Source organism: Oryza brachyantha, chromosome 2 (assembly GCF_000231095.2).
Source record: "Oryza brachyantha chromosome 2, ObraRS2, whole genome shotgun sequence".
Classification (NCBI taxonomy): Eukaryota; Viridiplantae; Streptophyta; class Magnoliopsida; order Poales; family Poaceae; genus Oryza; species Oryza brachyantha.
In genome coordinates, this window is record NC_023164.2 from 6,912,796 (window position 1) to 6,938,107 (window position 25,312).

Here is a 25,312-nt window from a genome sequence, read left to right on the forward strand (position 1 = left end):
ACTGTGTGGGCTATACCCGCCTGGGCAGTGAGTGCGTGAGACGGCAAGTGGCCCCACCCGCGGCTTGTATTTTCCCGAAAACTATATATACCTCCCCGCTCCCTCCCCTCCTCCTTTCCCTTTCCTCCCCCACACCCACCCACCACCACCCCCAAGCCCTAGATGTCCCCCTCCCCCTCCGCGTCCACGCGCTGCGCCGCCGCCGCCGCCGCACGCACCCACCGCCGATCCCGCCAGATCTCGCGCGAATCGGCCCCCGCGCCGCCCCCGGAGGCCCGATTCGCCGGCTGCGCCGCCCGATTCGGCGCCGGTTCGGGGGGATTTTGGTAGGCGTGGCCTGGCTGGCACGGCGGGCGTTGCGTTGCCCGGAGAGGAGGAGGGTTTTTTTTTTTTGGGTCCCCGGCGGTGGATGGATGCCGTCGAGCTGCCGCTCCCGGCCAAGGTGGATTTCGGGAAGATTTTGAGTTCCGCCGCGGTGGAGGGGCTGGACGGGGGAGCGGGAGCGGGAGGGGGAGGCGCGGCGGGTGGGGAGGTCTTGAGGCGCTGCGCGGATGCGGATCGACGGCACGGCGGTATGATACTCTCTTCTCGGCTCCTTCTGTTCTGCTTGGTCTCCTGCCATGTGCGGCGGGCTGGAGGGTTCTTCTTATGGCGGAGGCGGAAGAAATTGGGCGTGATTTGGAAGTGTTTACTGGGTGCCATGTTTGACTTATCCTTGGGGCATATGTTGAGTGAATTCTCCTGCGGCTCGTGGATTTTAGTGGGGGATGCTAGGATGATTTATTGCAGCGGGGAGCAGTTTCCTTTCTCTTTTAGGGATTTGGGTTGCCGGTTAGACGTCACAGATTTTGTCGTCTGTGCTCGTGCCTGGATGGTTTTGCGCAAAAGCAATTTTGATTGTGTGTTGCTCCGATTTACTCTCCGCTGTGTCTTTTCATATGGTTTGGTCTCCCCTATGGTGCAGGGAGTGCCACGAAATGTTATGATTTGTTTGCCGTGTAACGATTGACTTGAGGGGGCGTTTTCTGCAATGTTCTCATCGTTCGGGGGAGCTTCGCTAGCTTTAGGGTTGGTGTTTGGTGCTCACCTGCTGTTTCAGGGTGCAGGGTTTTTTTGTTGTAGGCAGCTAGAACATTTGTTGAATTGCGATCCGTTAAATTAAGTGGCAGCTAGAACATTCTAGCTGGTTAGTGAATTGTGATTTGTGAAACTAAGTGGATGCCTCTATGAGAATTGCAAAGGTTTTGGTGTTGCGATTTTGTTCATCATTTGTTTCATGATTTGTTATAAGGTGCTCTCGATCATTGGTGATGTGTAATTAGTTGTATGACATGTCATGCGGTGGTGCTCCTTGTCTTACTTTTTTTTGTGGGTGATTCTGTCTAGCTCTCCTTTTACTGTTAACCTGTAACATTATATTAACCTAGATATTATTGTTCTGACCTTACATCTTTTCTCTTTGCTAGGGATGATTTGGTAGCTGTGATGGCTTAGTGCTATTTCTTGATGAATATACATGTTCTTTTGTTTTCCTTTGAGCATGGTTCAGTGGTCAGTGGTGTAACCAAGAAGAACGTATGTGAATTACGGTCACTATTAGGTCACGTACATTTGACCCCTTGATACCAGTAGGCAATGCATTGTAACTAATTTTGAGGATTGATTTCTGAAATTGATGAAAACACCGACCTGTGTGATGTGCCGACTTGTATTTTGGCATGAGTATTCGCTACGTGGTATATACAAAAGTTCACTTAGATATCTGTTTGGCAGGGCGTGAATAAAAGTTATCTGCCGACAGAGAGCTTATTGTCTATATCTTATCATATTTTAGGTTTTTTGGTTGGCAGTAAGTTATTGCCCCTTTGCAGTATTTTAGAAATTTACCTCAAACATGGGCACTGGTGTACATCTTTTGGAGTGTTTTGACTACAGCTTAACTGTTGGCAGTTCAATTTAGTGCCTGGTTTTCAAAGGGAAAATTTAAGCTATTCATTTTGGAAGAGAAATATATTCAGGTCCATCTAGCTATGAGTATTGTACAGTGGCCAGATTACTCCCTTTTGATTTTTAAGCAGTGAACATAAACTGTTATATTCTGTACCATCTTACGACAAGATAGTATGTCCTTCTGCATTTGGTTTAAAAAGTGATACTACTGAACTGGTGCTTAAGGTTTGGTTACCTGACTCCTACAGTAGTAGGTATTCTTGTTCCTTTGCTATTTTGTGTGACTAGGAATGGCCCTCGCGCATGTCCTGGAACTGGTTCAAGCAATAGCAGCAGTCCAAGCTGAAGCAGCTCCAGTCCAATGAAGTTACATTTAGGCTTGAGATAGTTATTAAGTTAGAGCGTTCTACAGATTTGAGATTAGATACTTAGCTATTTTATCCAGTTATTTATACTTTAATTATACAAACAAGATACTTTCTATCTTAGTTACCTTGTTAGGGCTAATTCTCTGTTTAATGGATAGTGGCGTATGATTATGAATAAAGGATATTAGAGGAGTCTCCCTTCCCCCTCTTGCGCCAGGTGCATGCCTCCTCTCTCCCATTCCATGGCACCAACACACCGTGGCCCTTGGCCATGCTCATTCCCTTTTCACGTCTACAATCTGTACCAATGAATTCGATGTCACTACAATGATCCACCTCTAATTGGGTCAATGAATTTGCAAGGAATGCATGAGACATGACCCAAGAGCTATGGACATACCAAAATTTGGGAACCATTTCACAAGGGTGAATTCCTGGGGATATTACCAGAATATTGGCTATGAAAACTGCAGCAATAGACAAGCTTACTCAAAGTGTTTATAGGTTTCAACTGAATTGTTTCACCTTGAGAGCATAAGTTGTGATCTTCCTTGTTATTTTTTCTGCGTATTTAGAGGAAGAATGAACAAAACTTGTTGCCATGTTATGTTTCCAACTTGTTTCTTTTTTGAGAGAATTTCCATGTCGGTAACCTATGCTTGTGATGGGAAACTTAGCCATACAAACATCCCTGTAGTATGTACTGCCATCTATGTAGCATATAATTATATAACTATGTTTTTATGTTTGATTATTTGATTAAGGGATGCAAGAAATTCGTTCATCTTCAGTTTGGGATTGTGATGTGAACAACATGAGGCAGGCATGGGCACATGTCTTGCAATGTTGGTTGGTTCTGTAGGCATCATCCTGAATCTCATATGACTAATAAATGGGCCACAGCTAAACAAAAAGGTCTGGTACATATGACATGTATCACGTATCCAGTTATCTGGGGGTATCTGGGAGTGATTGAGGACAGCATATGGGATAATGAACGTACCAGGTATCTGGGAGTGATCGAGGACAATATACGGGATAATGCTCCATCCACACTTCACCTGATGAGCAGTACTTTCCTCTGTCAATTGTCAACACAGAGTCAGAAATTTCCAACCCCCATCCTGGATGTACGAATTCTGCCCATGAGAATAGGGAATTGTGCCCCCATTGCCATCCCTAGGCAATACTGCAGCTAAAGCCTTAGACCAGTGTCGTGTTGTCCACTGAAAAATGGATAGTTTCTTTTGTTCCTTTAAACTGATGTTGTGATCCACATTGTTTGAAGAAACTATCAATGTATCTATTGACCACATATTGGGTTGCAGAATTTGCATGAACTCTTCTTGTTAGTGAAGATTAGCCCAGTGCTATGGCCTTCAGTTTGGGAAATATTTTATTTATGATTTCTTTATCCTATGAGTCATAAACTCTTCTTGTTAGTGAAGATTGGCATACCTTTGTGAGTTCAAAGTTCAAACTATTTGATTGTCTTGATCATGCTATCTAAAAATTTGATAAGACATTGCTATGTGACCAAAGAAAGAGAGGTGAACCTACAAGTCTGATAGATCTTTTGTTAGGAAAAATGTGAACCTTCTTTGCACTAAGAAGCATTGCATGGACAGTTAAGACACTTTGTGCTGGTATAGAGTCTCCTCCTTTAGAGGGCATCACGTGCAAATGCACCTAAGTGTGCAAACCCGTTCATGCACACTTGTTTGTGTGCAAACTATTCTCTTCCGAGCTTGAACATTGCAATGTCGTTTCCTCTTCCACGTGAAATTAACTGATGCCCTGTAGACTTTAAACATTTACCATTCCTTCTTCAAAGTAATGAAACATACTTTGTTCCCTTGAAAGTTCATGAGATCCTATATTCTTTTTTTCCCACATGTTTTATCTGCTATCTGGTTTTTGTTTTCTAAAATATTTCTCCTGATTTTCAACGAGTGATTTACTAATCCGCAGACACATGTATTGGCAGATGTCAAGCAACATAATCAGAATGCAGATAGCATTTCATCCTACAGAATTAAAGGGACTTCCTCAGAGGTCTCTATGCAGAAATCTCTTGCTCTTGGCATCAAGTCTGAAAACAATGGCAAACGGGATTATATCGGAACTGATACTGGTCAATCGTTGCATAAGCAAGATACCAAAGTATTGGCCAAAAAGACCATAAAGTTGGATGCCCCTCCTTGTTCAAAAAGGCCAAAGCTAGAGCCAGTACAAATCACCAGAGAGACTGAATCAAAGGGCCATGATTTCTTGTTGCAGAAAAATGTGCCTGAATTGATGCAATGCACACCATCTGGTAAATTATAATCTTCCGTTGAAATTCAATATCAATAGTTGGAGTGTTACTCCCTTCTCATTCTTCACCCTGGCTATTCGAGTAGTTAATGGAAGTATAATTTTTAGGGAGCATAGTCTGGTCTTTTTAGGAGACACTGAGTTAAATTCTAACTAGCAGATTTGCAACAATGCTCAAATATTTAGCGTCGCCATATCCAAACAGTATCTTCATCGGGCCTTTATCTGTTTTCATACTTTAAAGTTCCTTTCTAAATGTTCAATAGCAATTATAGCATATTCATGGGTCTTTATCCATTTTCATCCTTTAGAGTTCCTTTAAAATGTTCATCGTCTTGGTCAATGTTCCAGACCTCCTGTTCCCATATTCTAGTGCGATAGACAATTTATCCATGATCTGAACAAACCAATTAACACGCCCACTGTTGATTTAAATCCGGTAAAGTATGCATTTGGTAGATCTAGTCTGCTATATATTCTTGCTGCTATAGTATTCAAGTGATTTTATGTACACATCATGAGGGGATTCTTGAATGTGATGCTATAGCTCCATGATGGCCATTTTGGATCACATGCGTTTTTTACCATTTTCCTGACTCGGCTTTTGCAATTCATGTTCGATGTAATTCTACACTTGTCCGTGTGGTTATTTGTTTAGTCGTTATAATTCCAGTGCTTTTGTTTACCATGAGGCTTTGACATTCTGACAACAAATGCTTATACTCTTGTCCTAATTGTACACAGAAAAATCTCGTCTGCTGAAGCAGAAGCGCATTTATGATGCAAAGAGAATTGACAAGAAGAATTTTAGGTCTGGTGTCAGGTCTAAATATGATTGTTTCACATCAAGGACCGGTTTAGGAAATTTCGATCCTGGCTTGGGAAACAGCACGCTTGGTATGTGGTAACTGGTTGTAGCTACATTGTAATTTTGTTTATTTATGCATTCTACCTGTTATTTATTCCTTTATTGTCTATATTATAGCTACTCTCATATGTTAACCAGTGTCAAATTCATTAGATCTTCTGTCAATTAAAACCACTCAAATAATTAGTTCAATTTAACATGCAATTTCCCTGATCTGAGACAGTTATTCTTACTCTTCTAATATATTTACATGCACAATCAAATTTCTAAAAAAAGGTTCAAATAAACATCTGGACTTCAACTTGAATGTAACATGGGGTTCACTTTTACTTGAAGCAATCCCCCTTTTTGTTTCATCTACCCTTTAACTTTTTCTATAAAAGGGTACATATTTTTCCTTTGTGCTTTGCTTCTTTTTACTCTGAAGTCATTTTTGTGCTCTATCAAACTTCTGCCTCTCATTGTAGGTACACAGTTGATTTTTTCACAGACCATTGTTTCTAATTCCGTTCTCTTTTTTCTTTTCTTTTCTTTTCTGGCTTTTGAAACCATATTTGTTATCCAGTTAAAATGTTGTCAACTGTGTCTTTTTCTATCTCTGATATTCTTTTGATGATTTACATCCCCTTTTATATTGCTTTGCATCTTTTTTAACTGCACATATTAATATAATAACATGCTGCTGCCAAATTCAACAATTGTTTAAATTTACAGATTGATGTGTGCATTTTTATTAGAATGCATGATTCTTGATCAGCATAACTCATATGGCCTACCAGTGACTTTTGCATTATATGACATCTCTCAGTTTCATCTGATTTGAGTAACTTAAGAATGATTAATAATGTATTTTACAATGATATTTGTTCATGGATTTTTATTTCAATGTGCAATATTTCACATCATCACGGCTGATTGCATGTCATTGCATTTGCATTGTAGCAGAAGAGTATATCTGCCAGTTTCATCTAAAAAATATCAGTGTACTGGAGAAAACTGTTCCTCTTAAGTACTTATTCTGGGTCATTAACTATTCAAATTCCATGTCTATTTCTTAATCCATAATCTAGCCTGGAACATAAAAGTGGTTGACATCTTATTTCAGGGACACATGGCCTTAGATCTGATATCCGTGACATCACAAATCACATTGAGAATCTCTCGTTGAGTGAACTTCTCAATGGAACTTACAAATATTCCAGCTTAGGAAGAGAAAAAGGAAAGAAAGTTTTGCGCACGAAAGATGAACTTCTAGTATCTGTCAGAAAAGCTTTTTCCATGCTATCTGGCAGGGACTGTAGTTATAATAAGGATCCTAATATCCTCCTGAGCCCTAAACTTCCTACAGCAACCATGTCCAGCTGTGACGGCAAAGACCAATGTACCGAACCAATGAAGGTAACTAAAATTATCAATGCTTTGACTATTGGAAATTTATTATGATCTGTCTTTTACTTTACCCTAATGCAACTACTCAGGGCCCTTCACAAACTGAGGTCTGTGATTCCACAATTCATTGTCCAAAAGATATTCTAAACCGTTTAACACTTCCCCAAGGACATGATCTGGACTCTCTTTTATCACCTGCAAGTGAGAGTTCAGCTACAGTTAGGCCTTCTTTACCTTCCGTGACAACTCATGGAGCTAGTTTGCCACCATTTCCTTGGTCGCACTCACAAGCGGGAGGTTATCGACCAGGTGCTGACTGTGGTAAACATGGGTCGAGTAGGAGTAACTCCCAATGGCAGTGGGTGAGAGTCGGAACCAATCTCACTGCTCTAGATAGTGAAGATTCATCTGTGCATAAAATTGATGATCTTCTTCAAGAAATGGATACAGCAAAAACATCCATAATGGATTCGTATGGCAAACAATCTAGTTTATGCTGCACGGAATCAACTTCTGGTTCTCTTGGACAAATTATTCAATCAAGAAAAAAGTTGAACGGGCATAATTCACAGCAACTATTTCCCATGGACAATGGAGATTCCTCAGATGGCTTCCAGAAGCATGACAGCGAATCATTTCTTCTAAGAACACCTCAAGGTATACAGTTCATTAAGGAAAAGCTTGTCAGCATACCATTTTTTTTATAAACTCAACTCTTGTAATCAATTTTAATATCAATCTCCATTAGTTGTGGCTATGAGCTTGCTGTTGACATGTTGGTAGTATAAAAATTTTAGAGAAAATCTAACAAATGTCATTGACAAACATTTAATTCAAAGAAATGCTATCAACGGGCGTGAGTTCTACAGAATGCTATCGTACAAACGAATTTGTCTAAGAAATTCCATCGCCGTTAGGGTTCTGTCAGCATTTCCGTTAAGTGCTATAGTATAAACAGTGTATTTAATGGCACAAATAGACGGAACCCTAACGGCGATGGCGTTTCTTAGACAAATTCGTTTGTACGATGACATTTCTTAGAACTCACACTTGTTAATGACATTTCTTGAACTTAGATGTTTGTCAATGGTATTTTTTAGATTTTCTCAAAACTTTACTGGACTGATGCCATTTGTCCTACAGCACTCGAGCAATACCTAAGAATGCACAAGTTCATGCTGAGAGATTTTGGATTTATTTCTTTTTCCTTCTGTTGTTGGAGCTAGTTGCGTGCAGTTTTTATTATGAACCTTATTTACTACTAGTTGCATGTTTGATATACCTGGTTGCAGTCTTATCATGAATTGCTAATATGAGTTTTTTATGAGCAGCGTCACCAAAGGTATTGCAGGCTGCTGAGATCCTATGTGATATGAGAAGCAGCACAGATGCTTGGAGTTCCCAGGTATACAGCAATGGAACAATCAAGTGGCCAAAGTCACCTTCTGAGAAGGTGATGAAGGCCCGCAAACCTTCATCACCATTTGGTACAGCCGAGAGCTCATCCGGATCTCGGAATAGTGATGCAGCTCGTACTGGAAACAATCACTCCAAAAAAGTAGTTGATAGGAAGAATGATTCTCTACGCATGAATAACCCTGGGAAAGGGTCTATTAGGTGGCCTGTTCCTATTGAAGATGGTGCATCTCCTGTCAAGCCTGAGAGGGGCCTTACGCTTGATACGAGGCAAAACCATGGCAATGCTGCAAGGCATCCGATCCAGGTGTCGTCGCAGGCCAAGGAGTACGAGAACCAGCAGAAGCTGAGGAAAGCAACATTGACCTCATCTCTAGGATCTGCAGGAGATTGGAATAGGGACAGGAACAAGAGAATGTGAATTGTACATTATTCCCCTTGGAAACCATAGTCTGCGATATAGAGTCTGGGGGCAGTGTACCCAGACAACTGTTCCATAAGAGTAACAGAACATTGGGAGATGCGATAATTTAGGTGGCGGATGATGTATTTATTGGGCATTTGTTGGTACAATTGTTGTAACAATTGTAGTTCTTTTTACTTGCCATCTTACCAGAGGTCTCTCCCAGTCTCACCATCTTCTATTGTGTATTAGTATGTCTCGATCTACTTTCAGCCAAAGTAATAATTGCACGGGGTGGTTAATTCCATTGAGGGAAATATTCATGCAATATATTCTGCCTGATCCAAGTTTATGTTTTAAGTGCATTAGGTTTCGTGGAAGTTATCCGTCAAATTTTGATCACTTCAATGCTCTAGTTGTCTGAACTTGTTGGCTGTTGCTGTGGTGAATCTTGAGTAGAGATGATATATGAATCATCGAGATCTATTCATGCATTATTCTCTGGTGAATGGTCAAGGCTTCATCAGCATCAAAGATGTATGTTTGTCGGTTAGTTGGTCCAGCGGAGGATCTGGGTTGTGGATTGATAATTTGGGACTGACCTGTAGAGGTATGTTTTACATGTTCTCTTTGAGTTTCACAGCACTTTAAGAAATACTTGTGTATTAACTGATTTTGTCCATCCATGTTTCCCTTGTTCAGTTGTGCGTGCCCATCTACTTTTATCCACGCCACTCTTGTTTTGAATCCCAAAGAGCTTAAGGTGTGACCCTTGTAGCATCTCCAAGAGATGTTCAAAATAAATCCTAAAAACTAAAATTTAGAAAATAAATTAAAAAATACTTCACCAACAGGTATCTAAATCTATTCCTAAATTTAGGTATTCTTAATAGCACCTCAATTGTTTCCAAGATTTGGGGCAATCTTGTGCATTCCTAAAGAGGTCAAAGCATGCGAAAAGTGAATACATCGCAATATTAGCTGTCACTGCCACTGCTTCAGACACCAACGCATCTAATTCAACCAGTGTGACAGGAGGTATGAGTAGAATCTGTCGTATTGTTTAAGAATATGTAGTTTTGCTCATTAATTTAACCATAGATAGAGTAAGAATATGCAGTTTGGATCTATTAGTCTAGTATGTTCAATGCATTTGCAACACTCATAGTCATAGTCAAGAATTAGTTGAAAAGGGCCCATATTGATGATGTGGCAAAATTTAAAGTTAACAACTCTTAGAGAATTAGGTGACATTTTAGTCCAATAATTTTTTTGGAATGTTCCTAATACATAGAACTCTATTTTTGAACATCTCTTGGAGATTTCTCTCCATTTCAGAACATGCAAGGGTGGTACTAATTGATGTCATACATTTGAAAACCCATGAAAGAGGATGCCAAAACCTTATCAATGATACAACTTGGAAGACCACAGCTTACCAGAACATTCTAATCATATACTCCACTACAGAATAACACCAATCTGCCATGGTTTCACTGCCTTTGGTTACTTATTAATCAGCAAATTAATTAATCTCGCATTCACTTCCACGACCAAACCACTTGCTACTCACCACTTAATCTGCTTTACACTACGCTTCACTTGTACTACCATGCTTTCCTTACCTTCTCTCCAACCCCTCTTTGCTGTCTATCCTGCCGGCCTCGCGGTGACATGGACGCCGGCGCCGCGAAGCCGCGGGCGCGGCGCCTCCGCGTCGCGCTCCTCGCCTGCGGCATTGCGTCCGCCGCCGTCGCCGCGGTCCTGCTCGCCGTGACGCTGACCGTCTTCCGCGTCCGCGAGCCCGTGATGACGATGAACGCCATCTCCGTGAAGGGCTTCGGGGGGGCCGCCGCCGCGGCGCCCACGCCGGGAGGTGGAGGGTCGCCGCCGCTGCTGCTTACCGTGGTGGCGGACGTGTCGGTGAAGAACCCGAACGCGGCGTCGCTGCGGTACCGCGGCAGCGAGACGGCGGTGTACTACCGCGCGGCGAGGGTGGGCGGCGCCGAGGGCCCGCCGGGCACGGCGCGCGCCCGGCGCACGGTGCGGCTGAACGTGACGGTGGACGTCGCCGTCGGCGCGCTCCTGGGCGACCCGGGCTTCCTCGGCGACGTCGCGGCGGGCGCCGTCGCGGTGACCACGGCCACGACGGTGCGCGGGCGCGTCGCGGTGCTCGGCGGCGTGGTGCGCCGGCGCGTGGTGCTGGAGATGAACTGCACGGCGACCATCGCCGTCGCCGACATGTCCATCCGCAACCAGAGCTGCCTGCACCGCGTCTGGTTGTGACATCGTCCACTAGGAGCACATTTACTTCCGGTAAATTGTTCATAAAAATTGTTATTTACGCATGACAAACATCAGCCAGTAATCCACTCTTTAATGAATAATAGCTGCAATGAATTCTTTTTTCAACGTATGCAAAATAGTTGGATTAAATCAATCAGAAATTCGTCTCAAAAAAAAAATCAATCTGAGACTAACGATACACACATTGAACTATGCACGAGAGGTCGATTACATTTTGTCCGTCAGTTCTTTTGAAGATGCTAATAGGGTGAGTGTACGATTACGTATATAAGCCAAGGATATAAGGGTTACACCAAACAATATTCTTTTCGTTATATCGGTGTTCAGTTTTTTTAATTTTGAATGGTTTGAATTCTCGTTTCGTTTATGATTGGTTGCAGAATTATTGATGCGATGAGAATTACGAGAAACTGAGTATCAATCCTTATATTACAAATAAAATTTAGATACTAGAAATATTTATATTTTAAAATGGAATGAGTATTTTATAAAGAAAATGCTATCTTCTTGCTTATAAGCTCATACATATATATATTAATTTTACTTTTACGGATGGCATGCTTACATAGAGCATATATATATTTCTAAAAAAAATTGGAATACATGCATCTAGATGGTTGGTAAGAGATGCATGCACATCTAAAGTTGTACTGGGATTTAAAATGCATGCATGATCTCTGTTTCTAAATAGCTGGTTTAAGATTTGGAAGACTGTGTTAATGTCTACATGTCACAAGGTTCCAATGAGTGAAAACAAGGTTATTACCAACGTACTTTTTGTATCTTATTTTCCTCGAGAAATTTCATGGTTAGAGAGAGATTTTGGCTACATTTAATAAGAGAATAGTAAGGGGTGATTGTGAAAAAACCAAACGGCATATGTCGCATATATGCAAACGAAAAATAATTTATGAACAAAACTTTTATATATGTAATAGGAGTAGGTGAAGCCTTTAGTGGTGGTGGCAGTGAATCTCTGCCACCACCATGTGAGGCTTTTATAGTAGTAAAGATTCTTAGCGATCTAAAATCCAATGTTGAAAAATAAAGTTCGATAAAAAAATCCTAAAATTAACTCTACATTTGAGGTTGAAAATATAATTAGCTTATAAGCATAAGCATATGTAGAAACGAAAGGAGACGTATAATTACATCTCTAACTAATTACATTGAAAATTAGAAATAGGAGACAAACTACTCTCTTCGTCGACAAATATAAGATGTCCCTCCGTTCAGCACAAACTTTAGCTTTTTACTCTCTTTAATTGTCCAACAAAAACCTTATATTTAGAGTAACTAATGTATTGGAGTTAAGTAAAATGAGGAACAAACATACTAAAGATTGCCAACGTAGGGGACCGATACATTAGAGTTTGAAAATGTCGAACAAATGTACTAGAGTTTGTTAAAGCAAAATTTATTCGTCTTTTAGTTTGAACTAGCAAAATGCCCATGCTTTGCAATGGGTCAAGGGAAAAGAGTAAGATAAATTTTACCGTTTCCGTGCACTCAACCATACATTTTTTTAATAAATGCAATTGTAACCTTTTATATATACTACAACAATTCATCAAACTTGCCCCTTTACAATAGTAAGGTAACCATGAATTTATGCTCCAACAACATCATCAATGGAGGTACAGAAATAGAGTCAGATATGGTCTTATAATCAATATATCAAAATAATTTTTTATTATCCCATTATTTTTATCCACCTCATGCAACAAAATTTCTAATAAAGAATGTTGTACATGCCGTGAGACAATTCATTTCAAAATCTGGGATTATTCCCTACCATGACCAATATATAGTAGCTTAGCTTTTCTTGAGATTGATCGATATATATCTGCATGCATTGAGCTTCTACCATGTTTATCTCTCAAACACCGGCGTACTGATATGCCAACTCCTAAAATCAATTTCATCTCAATCAAAAATAAATAACTTAGGTCTTCTATTCAAGATTAACAATATATAAATCTAATCAAGAATGAAAATAACCATTTTATAAACTTCGAATGTTGCTAAAACAGAAATAGGAGCTATCAATAATTTATGAGCTTATGATGCCCTCTCAGAAAAGCCCCATGATTATGCTCTGCTTGATTATGAGTTTAAGGTGGTATATATGCCATTGCTTGATAATTCTCTGCATGCATCTTGCTTCCAAAAGGTCATCAAAAGGTCATGTAGTATAGCGGTGAGTATTCCCGATGTTGATCCGGTGATCCGGGTTCGATCCGGCTGTGCACTTTTTTTCCATCTTTTGCAACGCGCGTAGCGCAAGTGGGCCGACGGCCTGATGGCGAGCGCGGGCGGTGCAACCGCGAAGCAGGCCGTCGAAGCGATGCGAGTGGGCCAACGGCCTAACGGCGAGCATGGGTGCAAGTGGGCCACGAGCGCGCGCGCAGAAGCGGGCCGATGGCTCGGCGCAGAAGCGGCCCACGAGAAAAATACTGGCAGAATCAATACCGCTTCTTATAATATTATAGATATAGATTGGTACGTGTGAGATAAACTAAAAATTAAATCTTTTTATGACACGGAGAGTATTAGTTTTTGGCACACCCTCCAATGTTAAACTTCAATCATGATATTTCTTATGGCATATTAAAAATTAGCATCATACACAAATGCTTACAAACAATAAATAAGTATTAACACCACTTATATGGCACTAAATACATACTCTTCTATCCAAAATTGATTTTCATATTAGACCTTGAGTTCGAGATCAAGGAAAGCAAACCGCTCTTATCAACCTAGTCCATTGTGCAACTGCCTATGCATGCAACACCGTGGAGCTCCTCCTCAATCATGGCCACCATGCATGATGACCTGGGAATCATGAACTTCTGTCCCGCTATACGTATTATCTATGATCTAATTATACTATCTGAATACGACTAAAACACTGCAATCATTGATTAGGCAAAAAGGGTCAAGTGAGTGGTATTGAAGCTGTTAATTAATTAGATCGTACGTAAATCAGATGATTGAGTCGTACGCGTAGCAATTTCCCATGAACTTCTATGTCACCAGTGCAAGGAGTCCACCATGGCAAGAACATCGTCAGACATACACAACCACTCATGACCATGGTGCTTGCTCCTCATAAGAGTGTCTGCTTGCTTCCCTCCACTTTCATGGCACTAGACAACTACACGACGAAGAAGATGTATTGTCATTGAAAAGTGGAAATGATGAGACATTATTATTGAGCTTTATTGCGCAACACATCAGATTGTGGTAGAGTACTTTCAAGAAGTAACACACGGTGATAGAGTAATTCGGAGTACAAACTGAAAAGGCCAAAACGTTGGCCCTAGGACGCAATTGGCATTGCCTAATGCTAATTTCTACAATCTTTCGTGGAGATATGATTCTTGGTAATATGACGATCAATATTGGAAAGTGGGTTATGTTATAATCTTAATTATTATTAAAGATATAATTTTTATTTTTGTAAAATACATGCACATCTTTTATTTTCTAGCGGATAGAATGTAATAATAACTAAAAACACCTCGAGCCAACAAGAAAACCAGACAACTTGTTAAACTAAAACGGCCAAAAAGACCATGAACTCAACCAAAATCCTCTACCATAGCATGGCCACCTACCAAGCTTGTCCCAAACCAAAACACTTTTTGCCCTAGTTCCAAATGTGTTCCTCCAAAACAAACAAAAAAAAAACAAAAGAAAGAAAGAAAGGTGCCAAATGTGTGTTGGATTAGCTGGGTACCCCTAACACTAACCACTTCTTCTCTAGTAAAACTCACACCGCGAGAAAACAAGAAGCCGTAGCAGCTAAGCAAAAAAAAGAGGACACCGCACCGCTTTGCTCAAGGTCTCGGGGATCGCTTGCTCGGCCGCCATGGCTGAACCCGCTGCGGAGGCGTCCCCGCCGGCGGACGGCGTCACGGAGGCGGAGGCGGCGGCGGCGAGGCCAAGGGGGTTTAGGCTTCTTGGGGAGGACAAGTCCGTGCATCAGGCTCTCGGCGGTGGTAAAGGTGCGGGATTTTTGTTCGTTTCCGTGCCTTGTGGTTGCGTTCCGGGGTTGTTGATTGCTCGTTATTAGGACAGGAATTATCTCCGAATTATGTGTTGTTTCGCTGTTACTAGTAAGTGGTACTCGCTGATTGTTTTAGGGTTCTTGGCCGGGGTGGATATGATTACTCGAGTTTGGTTGTCGAGCTCTTGAGCTGTTGGCGTTAGGCCTTATGGCTGATAATACCCAAATAGACGAGGTGGGAATAAGGGCAGCTTGGTGATGTTTGGATGCTCAGCTAAAAGGCAAATTTGGCAATGATTATTGTTGTTTCTCATAATCTCCTTTAGAGAATTAGAGGATCTATCTCTCTCTCTCTCTGAAGAATTATGATCAAAATAGTTTCTTTCTCATCTTATAACTAGTTTTTGATGTGTGTAAAGTGAATTCATGTCTTTCTCTATCAGCTTAGCCTTTTAGGTGCAACTGGCTGGTGCATGAAACTTAACACTAGTGGTTATAGTTTTTCTGTTCTTCTTGAGAGGCTTAAGTGCCATGTGAACTCTGCAAACATTTCTTATGTGCTGATGGGCATTTTCATTTTATATTTATTAAGTGTTATACTTTAGTTTATTTATATAATTATATTGTTAAAATAGAGCCACTAGTTATGATCTCCTTGAGCGATGGGATGTTTTACCTTAGCTGCAGTGCAGATGGTACTAGTTTACAAAAGAATTGGAGAATGGGAGTTTATTTTTAGTAGTTTATCCAGTACAGAGTTATACCAATTACCACCCGAAAGCTTGTACGAAACATTAAAATTAGGCGAACCATAAGTTTGTGATTTACTCACCCAATATCGCAGATATATCATCCTTCCCAGGTTGGTTTTTGGGTTTTCTAGTTATACCAATATTTATTGGAGCCACATGGACAAACAGCCAGCTCTGTGGTTTGTGTTCTTAAACATAAAGAATGCTAAGTTGCTGCTGTTAGCTCGTTGTAAAGATTCTCCAGAAGTTATATTACTTTCAGAAACCAAATCCTGAATCACTAGAACATAGTACAAGGGAAAGTGGTTTTAGCAATTTAATTTTTTTTCTCAAGAATTCAAAGGTCAGAGATGTCCTTTCTTGTTAGATGTGTTTAATGATGGAGGATAGGACGGTAACTGTGGGAAGGTTAGAGACCAAATCATGGCTATAAGAAAATAGAGAGATAGACCATATAGTTGCTCATAGATGGTTGGTTGCTTTGACAAAAAGAATCGTCTGATGTCCATCCATAAAGATAAAGGCATAAATGATCTTTCATATGTAAAGTTGTTCAACATAGTATTCAACTAACCAAATGGCTCCTAACTCATAGTTGCATTGTGTATGAAATCCTGATTCCCTTTTTGCATAATCATCTTGTTGCCTGCATTCCTTTGTGCAGCTGCTGATGTACTGCTGTGGAAAGACAAGAAGACCTCTGCTGCAGTGATAGGTGGTGCAACTGTGTTGTGGGTTCTGTTCGAAGTTGTTGATTACCATTTCCTGACTCTGATATCTCATGTGCTGATTGGTGTGCTGGCCATCTTGTTCCTATGGTCCAAGGCAACCATCTTCATCAAGAAGTGAGGATAATACTAAGATTGTTATATGTTAACACTGATCCAGTTTATTAATGCCAACTATTCTATTGTCAGGAGTCCCCCTGATATTCCAGAAGTAAAGATATCTGAAGATCTTGCTGTGAATGTTGTGCTAGCACTGCGCACCGACATCAACCAAGCACTTCACTTGCTTCGGGAGATAGCTCTGGGGCATGACCTGATGAAGTTTTTAGGCGTATGTTCCTATTTAAAGAATCATTTTTTATTTGATTTGCGTTGACAGATTACTACGTTATTCAGTTTGGCTAAGTTTCTGTAAATCTTTCAGGTGATCGTTGGTCTCTGGATTCTTTCTGAAATTGGAAGCCTCTGTGATTTCCTGACCCTGTTTTACGTCGGTAATGATTCTTTCATCTCTTAACTCTCTTTTTTCCTTGATTGTTAAAACTCCCAATGTTGTTTACTAAAGAAAATAACAAATTTTCATTTTTCTTTAACAGCTGTGTTGATGCTCCACACGGTGCCGATCTTGTATCACAAGTATCAGGACAAGGTGGACCATTTTGCTGGGAAGGCGCATGTGGAGCTTAGCAGGCAGTACTCTGTTCTCGACGAGAAGGTTCTCAGCAAGATCCCTAGGGGTCCAGCAAAAGATAAGAAGCAGAACTAGAAATGGAACCGGTATCACCCTGGAACTTGACTTGGGGAGTGTTGCCATGGAATCTCTCATCAGATATTGCTTTTGCATCTTGAGTTCTTGACCTGGTTTGGTTTCTTGTCGATACTTGGTACATATATGACCTGTCTGTAGATATGTGTGTTGGGAGTGCCTGTGCAGTAAACTGTCGATCTGTGTGGTTGATTGGTGACTTGGTGTGCTGCAACTGTGTAATATTAATATATACAAGATCTTGCTGTAACCACATACCGATAATTAATATCGTGCTCGAGTAAGTGATGTGGCTCTTTCTTGTTTCGCTCCAAGTTGTTTTCAGTTCTTTGTTACTTTTGCTTGGCTAATTGCTTCCAGTGCTCAAATGCTAGGCCCTCGGCCGCCCGAACCCTAGGGCGGCAGGGGCGACCAAATCCTGCCCGCCGCTGCCCCTTCCATCCTCTCCCTCCCTCGCCGTCACCCGAGTGGCCACCGGCAAGCCAGCCGGCCACAATGACGGTGGCGGCGAGGCTCTCTACCTCCTCCACAGGCGCCCGGCAGGGGGAACCGGAGCGTCCGCGACGGAGGGCGTGCGGCGTAGGTCGGCAGCAGCGAACGGCGATGCCGATAGGCGGGCAGGCTCACGGCGGGTGGCGGCAATTGACGCGAATGGCGCGCGGAGGCTCATGCCGGGCGGCGGCGCATGGCCTCGCGACGGCCGGCGGCGGCTCCAAGCGCCGCACGACCGGCGGCGGCTCCAAGCGACACGCGGCCTCGTGACGGGCGGGCAAGCTCACGGCGGGCGGCGGCGACTGGCGCGCGAAGGCTCGCACCGAGCGGCGGCTTGCGGCGGCGCGCGACCTCGCGACGGCCGGCGGTGCCCAGTGGCGCGCGGCCTCGTGGTGGCGCGTGGTGGCTCTCGACGGCGCCCAGCGGCTTGCAGCAGAGGGGAGCGGTGGGCCGCGCCCGGCAGGGCCTGGAGACGGCGTTTCGGCGGCATGTGACGGAGGGGACCAGAACGGCGGTGCTGCCCGGAGGAGCACTGCCAACGCCGCCGGAGGCTATGCAGATCCACTTCGGTGGCAGATCTAACGACGACGCTGGCTGGGGACGACGCTAGATGTCGCCCAACGGCTGGGGGCTATGGCCCCCTTTGCCGGCTTTGACAGTGATGGCGCATGGATGCGGGGTACTAGGACATCGTGAATGGCTGGCAATGACCGGGGGTGTGTGGGTAATGGTTTATGTCTGGGTGGAACTCGCTGGCGAAAGCCATGGTCGGTAACCGACCTGACGACAACGACGCCTTAGGCGCTGTTACCCTCCTTGGAGACGTCGTTTTAGCGTCTGTCCACCAGTCTCTTCTCCGGGTGAAAACCTTGTCCTCTTTGGACGAGCGGTGGCGGCGTTCACGTCGTGTCCTCCTTGGGGGCACCGTCTTAGGAGAAACTTACCTATGTATTGTCGGTCTTCTGCCTCCCTTGCGTCGTTCAGGTAGCCTAGGTTATTCGGCGAGGCTCTCGCTGCCCTAGCCCCTCCCTATCCCTAGTGAACTATCAGCGCTCGAGTTTGGTTGTTGTTAGGTGGAGTCGGAGCTATCTTGCTGTTGGGGGTGCGGTGAGGCTTGGCAATGATAACGCGTTGCAGTTTTTCTCGGGTGCTAGTGCTTACTAGGTCTAGGTTCTGGTACTTGATAGTTAAGGCTGAGGTCCAAGTTGTGACATTGTTGTTGGTTTGGTTTGTTTTGGTTACATCTTGACATTGATGACATGATTGCCGTGCAGTCGAAGCTGCTGTGTCGCGTGGCAGTAAGCTCGGCAACGATGACATGGATATCGTCGAATCATAGCCTTGATGTACCTTGCATCCAAACTAAACCACGTCACCTCGCTTTGGGCCCTGCCTTCGTCTTTGGGTAGTTGTTGTAGAGTTGCGGTGTAGCTCATGTGTTGTGAGTTGCTCCGGCCATGAGTTTTTCTTTTCTGGAACCCGTCAAGGGTTTTTACTTCTTCTAAATGAAATCAATCGACAGTCCTTCCGCCGGTTTTTTTTTTCAAAAAATGCTAGGCCATCCACCTATTTTAGCATGTGCTCCGACTGGCTGTAGATTCGTTTAATTCTTATCAGTTGATTATAAATTGTTGATCATCCTTACCGTTGTGGATCATCTGGTTGGTGATCTTTTCTTGTGAGATTTATTAAGGGTATAAATGACTAGAGGTTTATGGTATTTGCGAGGTATGTGTAGGTACTGAGAGGTCGAGTAATATGGACCGTTGATCATGAGAGTGGCAAGGTATAGATAAAACTATTGTAACAGGTGCTATGCAGTAATTAACTAAAACTATTGTAACAAATGTTAGGCAGTAATTAACTATAAATGAATGGTTATTATTCTTCGTAATTAATAAACAATAATGATCTTTTATAATTCATCAGCTATGCATGCGTAGCCTACCAAAAAATCAAGGAAGATTCACAAAATATATTATCCCTTGAATTATGCACCAAAATATTCTCATTTTATGGTGTATCGTAAAACGAATCAAATATATATTATTTTTGTTCATGTTCATTGGCAAAGAAAATATATACCATGTAAATTTGGTATATTGAGGATGAATTATGTATGCACCAAACCAGTTTTTTTTTTTTTTTGAAGAAACTACTCCATTGGTTTCACCGAGATCTCATGTTATTTAGGGATAAATATAAATCTTAAAAACAAACGTGCAAAAGTTTAGTGATATTCTATCCAATCGTATCCTTAGGAACAAAATGTAAATCTCACAAAAACACACACAAAATATTCTTAACATAAAACCAGTGATGAATTAACTTACCACGTATATACAGTACCTATCTACTGTCTTCGTCTCACAATATAAACATTTCTATTTCTATTTAGTATATATTTAGGTTGAAAATAAAAGACTCAGTACCTATTAATAATGACAAATAGACGAGGGTGAGAGGTAGGTAGAAGATAAAATAGGAAAAAAAATCTTGAATAAGAATGTTCTTATCTTTTTACCTTGTGCTTATGCTTATAAGCCAAAATTTGAATTTTTAAACTTAAATCTGAGTCAACTTAATTTAGGATTTTTCATCGTAGTGTATTTTTTAGCCATTGATTTTAGATTGTTAAGAACACGTATATGCAAATTTTATTTACGAAATATTTTTCGTCTACAAATATGTCATTTAGCTATCACCCCGGAGTAGTTGATACGACAAGTAGTATTATGAATAGTTTTAGAAATGCTTATACTTTAGGACAAGATTTCAAATGCTAGAAATAATTAAATTTTAGAACGGATGGGGTACCTTAATATCTTAATACGTAGGTGCCTATATCAATACTTAAATACCTTTTACATTGTATCTTTTCTCATAAATGACTTAATTACTTACTAATACAAAGTAAAAATTTGTTCTTAAAAAAATCAAATGGGGAACTTTTATGAAACGTATCATCTAATCTGCGAGCTTTGAAAAGCATGTCAACCAAAATCCCAAGGAAGGTTGGGGGGAATTGCTAGGAGGGAATGGGAGTTTAGGTGGATTGAGAGTTTAAGTTCGTAGTTTGGTTGGAGGAGAAAGGAATTTGAGAGGGTTTGGGATGAGTAATTAAGGGGTCCAACTCCCACTGATCCAATACCTGGAGGACCCCAGGTAATTCACGAGCTTAAGGGGGAATGCCCTTATCTCTGTGCCCTCAACCGTTCTCCCGCAAGCCGCGCCTTCACCAGGAATAACGCGCGAAAAAAACAATCTCGCCCCCCACTTGTCATTCACGCGCGAAGAAGCGATACCACTGCCGCCAAAAACAAATCAGGCGCATGCGATTTCTTTTTCGGCTGCAGATGTTACTTTGATTCCCTTTGTTAGGATTCTCTTCTCTCTTCCATCACCATAGCAGTATAGTTGGTCAGATCGTTTTCTTTTTCCCCCATAGATCGATCAAAAGATAGCAGCTAGGGTGAGGTGAAAAGGCTGCGGTACTACTCTGGTGATCTATTCTATAGTTTTCTTTCTTATCCTTTTTCTGTTCATCTGTTGACTGAAGTTTTAGATTTGTTTTTTTAACTATTGGTTTGCAGATCTGCAGCAGAAAACTAGAAGAGCACTGAGGTGATGCTCCTCCTTTCTAATATTTTTTTATTGAATCTTTCCTTCCTTCCTGTACATATGGTTTTTTTTATAATTTTACAGCTTATTTTTTTCTTGTTTCTGTACGGTCAGCTACTGTGCGTATAAATTTTGTTTGACATGCATAAAAATAAATATTTAAACATTAATCTACTACATATGTATTGTAGTTCTATTTGTTATATTGTTTTTAATTTTAATAGGAAGATACATAGTGTGTTCCTCAATTTATTACCCGGTATATACAGAATGGAGGGGGATTTTATCAGTGCCAAAATGCATCATGGGGGTTCTTTCTCAAAGGAAGGTGAACTTTGTTATGTTGGAGGTGAAGTCTCAATTTTTCGCAAATGTGACAGTGAAAGGATGTCATACTTTTGTCTAGTAGACATGGCTAAAGATGTAGGTTTCATGGCTGGAGATGAATTATTCTATAAAATCCCTGGTTATAATCTTGAAAACGGAATCGACAAACTTCATGATGATCATTCTGTTCGTAAAATGTTGAATCTTACAACAAAAAGCAAGTCGGCGGAACTTTATGTTAATCATCTTGAACAAGGTGTAAATGCTACTCCAAGATTTGCACAGAATGTTGAAGATAAGCATGTGGAGGAGGTATTGTACATAGAAACATTTTTTTCCATGTGCATTATTATCTGATTTGTTGTTGTGGTATACTACAAATATTCTGCTCTAAGTTTTTTTTAGAAATTCTAAGTTTTTCTTGTGTGTTCTGCTTGTGCATCTTTCTGGTCCTCATGAGGCATTGCCTGTTAAAAATCCTAATTGGTTCACAATATATTTTTTTTCCACAGACATGGCTCGCCCTCCAAGCAACCCAGAAGTGCTAATCTTGCATAACACAACGAGAAAACGTAGACTGAAAATAATCATAAATGTGTACTTGTTGATCCAAATCCTGGTCATATTACTTAAGAGGTGCCAGCGTAGCATTGTTCGAGTTCGGGAGCCTTCTTGGTATGATCCAATTACCCGATCACAAAATTTGAACAATGTCATCGGTGTAAGTGATAAAGAATGTATATTCTACCTACGGATGGATAGACGTTGCTTTAGAATGGTCTGCTCTTTGGTTAGAGAAATAGGTGGGTTAAGAGATACTAGGAATATGAAGTTAGAAGAAATGGTAGCAATGTTTTTGCACATACTTGGACATGATGAGAAGAACCGGGCAATACACATTGATTTCCAGCGATCGTCTGAGACAGTAAGTCGAAATTTTCACAAAGTACTCGGTGCGGTTTTAAAGCTTTGGACTGTGCTGCTTAAGAAGCCTAAACCGATTAGCACACAGTGCAAAGAAGAAAGGTGGAAGTGGTTTAAGGTATAGACCAATATTCCAGTTCTAGCCTCACATTTCAAATTAAGCTTTGTTTATTATTCAACAAATATTTGTTGTATTGTAGAATTGTCTAGGTGCCTTAGACGGGACATATATACAAGTTCATGTGCCTGCAATTGACAAACCAAGATATCGTTCAAGAAAAAATAATATTGCAACCAATGTTCTTGGTGTATGTGCACCAGACATGCAATTCATTTATGTATTTCCGGGTTGGGAGGGGTCTGCAGCCGATGCAAGGGTACTGCGTGATGCTTTGTCAAGACCAAATGGCTTTAAGGTTTCCCGTGGTAAGAGATCAGTTTAATAAGCATAGTTAATCTTATAATATATTTGACCGTATAAATTATAAGAACATTAATTTCTTTTTAAAATATAGGTTGTTATTACCTTGTTGATGCTGGATACAAGAATTTGTGAAGGGTTTCTCGCTCCATATAGAGGGCAATGCTACCACCTTAAGAAATGGAAAAATCCACCAATAAAAAAGGAGTTGTTTAATATGAAGCATTCATCAACAAGGAATGTGATTGAAAGAGCTTTTGGACTGTTGAAGATACGATGGGCTATAGTTAGAAATCCCTCCTACTACCCTATAGATACACAAGTTGACATAATTTTGGCATGTTGCTATCTATATAACCTTATCAGACAAATGGGTCCTGATCCATTTGAAAAAGAACTAAATGCATTCATGGCAAGACAACAGGATGATGAGGATGATGAAAATATAATCCATTCCACTGAAACATCACCTCATTGGAATGAAAAAAGAGAGAACCTAGCTACTACTATGTGGGAAGCTTCGGGAGCAAAATAATTATATGAGTGATCTGTTAAGCCATGTTCCAGTCATAGTTTAGATGGTGGTTACTTATATGTGAAGGTGTCATATCTCTTATCTGTTGTTTTCACATTTATTTTTCTCAACATTGTTTTTCTTAATGTAACGTGCCTTTATACTTGTAATCTGGATTCTATAAAAATGATCTTATTCCATGTGTTGCTATGATTTTCGCTTTTGAGACAACACATATATGTACATATGTTTATTTTGATTTCAATGCACTAGCAGAGTAAGAAGTCAAAAGAGAGCAAATTGACAGCTAAAAAGATTGACAAGAGAACTTGTACAGCTGAGGAGGAAAAATTGTTGATCGATATTCTTTATGATATGAATGATTCTTCTTGGAAGGTAGACACATGCCACAAGTCTGGCTACCTCACTTTCATTGGAAAGGAGATGGCAAAAAGCATTGCCACATGCTGATCTGAAAGCTGATCCACACATTAAATCAAAAGTCAAAATACTAAAAAAGCAACTTTCATATATCTTAGAAATCCAACAGAATGGCAGTGGTTTTGGATGGGATGATGATAACAAGATGGTTATTGGAGATAGAGAAATATACATGGGTTGGGCAAAGGTAATCTTTGATTACATTTGCATTGCAATATTTTTTTCATTCCAAGAGAAGTGCAATTATTTTTGCTATACTAATTTGTATTATTATTTTTTTGCCATGTAGTCTCGTGAAGGAGCTGGCCCTTTGTACATGAAGCCATTGCTTCATTTTGATAAGTTGTGTGAAATTTATGCTAGTGATTTGGTTAAAGGAGTGAATGCTAAAGGTCCTGGAGAGCAGCAAGCAACAGAGGATTATTCTGTTGTGGATGAAGATGATCATATTTGTCATCCTATTGATAAAACCACAGCTCAAGCACCTGTTACTGAAAACCCAACTGCCCCAGGAGGAAGTAAGAGGGTTTTTGCTGATACTGATACTCTTGAGACAAGCCTTTGCAATGTGTCCAATTCATTTGCAAAGTTCCTGGATGCAGAAAAGGAGAATGGGATCACCTTCAATAGCATGCAAATGGCAATGATGAATAGATCTGAAGCCCATGAGGATAATAAAAAAACCAAGCTCTTTGATGCTATCAAGAAGTTGCCAAACTTTTCTATTGAAGAGGCTGTCATGGCTGTTCGTATCCTTGGTAGAGATGCTGGGAATATTGATCTTTTCTTAGCAATGTCTCTTGACTACCAGGTGGTATTTGTTCGCCAGGAGCTCGCTGAGGCGGCAAAAAAAAGTTAAATGCATATATATGGGCTTCAACTTGAGAACTACAGTTAGTTTTTTTATTCAAGATTGATAGCATATATTTTGATTTGTAATTCAAATCTTATTTCGCTATTTTAAAAATTATTTGGTTGCCTATTTAAATGCATGGTTGAGTTACTTCTGGTAATGACAGGGCACCATTTGGTGCAACCCTGTCATGTTAGATTGTAGTAATATTGATTTTATTGTCCCAAAAAAAACATGGCTCACTATTCGATAGATTGTGTGTATATATGCTTCTATCAATTTTTCTCGAGCCAGCATGAATGTCAAAGTAGTCTGACACATGTATTTCTATTTAGTTGTTCGAAACAACAACTGGATTTATTAATTAGGCCATGGGTATTTTAGTGATGCTAAACTTTCATCCCATTCCCAATCCCACATGCCAAACGGAGGTTTTAAACA

At 40.9% G+C, this 25,312-nt stretch overlaps 4 protein-coding genes across 7 annotated transcripts; all 4 read left to right on the top strand.

Annotated features, from left to right (window-relative positions):
• Positions 1 to 264: 264 nt before the first annotated feature.
• On the top strand, positions 265 to 9,062 carry LOC102716377. Its single transcript, XM_006647075.3, has 6 exons — positions 265 to 572; positions 4,306 to 4,635; positions 5,379 to 5,531; positions 6,608 to 6,900; positions 6,981 to 7,548; positions 8,223 to 9,062. Exons 1-6 carry the CDS (start codon positions 410 to 412, stop codon positions 8,726 to 8,728), a joined length of 2,013 nt encoding a protein of 670 aa, XP_006647138.3. The 5' UTR covers positions 265 to 409; the 3' UTR covers positions 8,729 to 9,062.
• Positions 9,063 to 10,270: 1,208 nt separating this feature from the next.
• On the top strand, positions 10,271 to 11,302 carry LOC121053641. The gene has a single exon (XM_040521374.1). The coding sequence runs from the start codon at positions 10,385 to 10,387 to the stop codon at positions 10,994 to 10,996; it is 612 nt and encodes a 203-aa protein (XP_040377308.1). The 5' UTR covers positions 10,271 to 10,384; the 3' UTR covers positions 10,997 to 11,302.
• Positions 11,303 to 14,783: 3,481 nt separating this feature from the next.
• Positions 14,784 to 17,589, top strand: LOC102716654 (reticulon-like protein B2). The gene is made up of 5 exons (XM_006647076.3): positions 14,784 to 15,030; positions 16,449 to 16,629; positions 16,702 to 16,843; positions 16,937 to 17,006; positions 17,109 to 17,589. Exons 1-5 carry the CDS (start codon positions 14,895 to 14,897, stop codon positions 17,276 to 17,278), a joined length of 699 nt encoding a protein of 232 aa, XP_006647139.1. The 5' UTR covers positions 14,784 to 14,894; the 3' UTR covers positions 17,279 to 17,589.
• Positions 17,590 to 20,886: 3,297 nt separating this feature from the next.
• LOC107303592 (protein ALP1-like) lies at positions 20,887 to 25,104 on the top strand. Of its 4 annotated transcripts, none has more exons than XM_015833554.1 (5): positions 20,887 to 21,261; positions 21,364 to 21,394; positions 21,661 to 22,030; positions 23,854 to 24,205; positions 24,308 to 25,104. In XM_015833554.1, exons 4-5 carry the CDS (start codon positions 24,164 to 24,166, stop codon positions 24,875 to 24,877), a joined length of 612 nt encoding a protein of 203 aa, XP_015689040.1. In that variant the 5' UTR covers positions 20,887 to 21,261; positions 21,364 to 21,394; positions 21,661 to 22,030; positions 23,854 to 24,163; the 3' UTR covers positions 24,878 to 25,104. The 4 variants fall into 4 exon arrangements, with proteins under 4 accessions (XP_015689040.1, XP_015689039.1, XP_015689038.1 ...); XM_015833553.1 differs by lacking the exons at positions 21,661 to 22,030; positions 23,854 to 24,205; positions 24,308 to 25,104 and adding exons at positions 22,231 to 22,760; positions 22,843 to 23,068; positions 23,158 to 23,841 and having other exon boundaries at positions 20,887 to 21,272; XM_015833552.1 differs by lacking the exons at positions 21,661 to 22,030; positions 23,854 to 24,205; positions 24,308 to 25,104 and adding exons at positions 22,231 to 22,760; positions 22,843 to 23,068; positions 23,158 to 23,841.
• Positions 25,105 to 25,312: the final 208 nt, after the last annotated feature.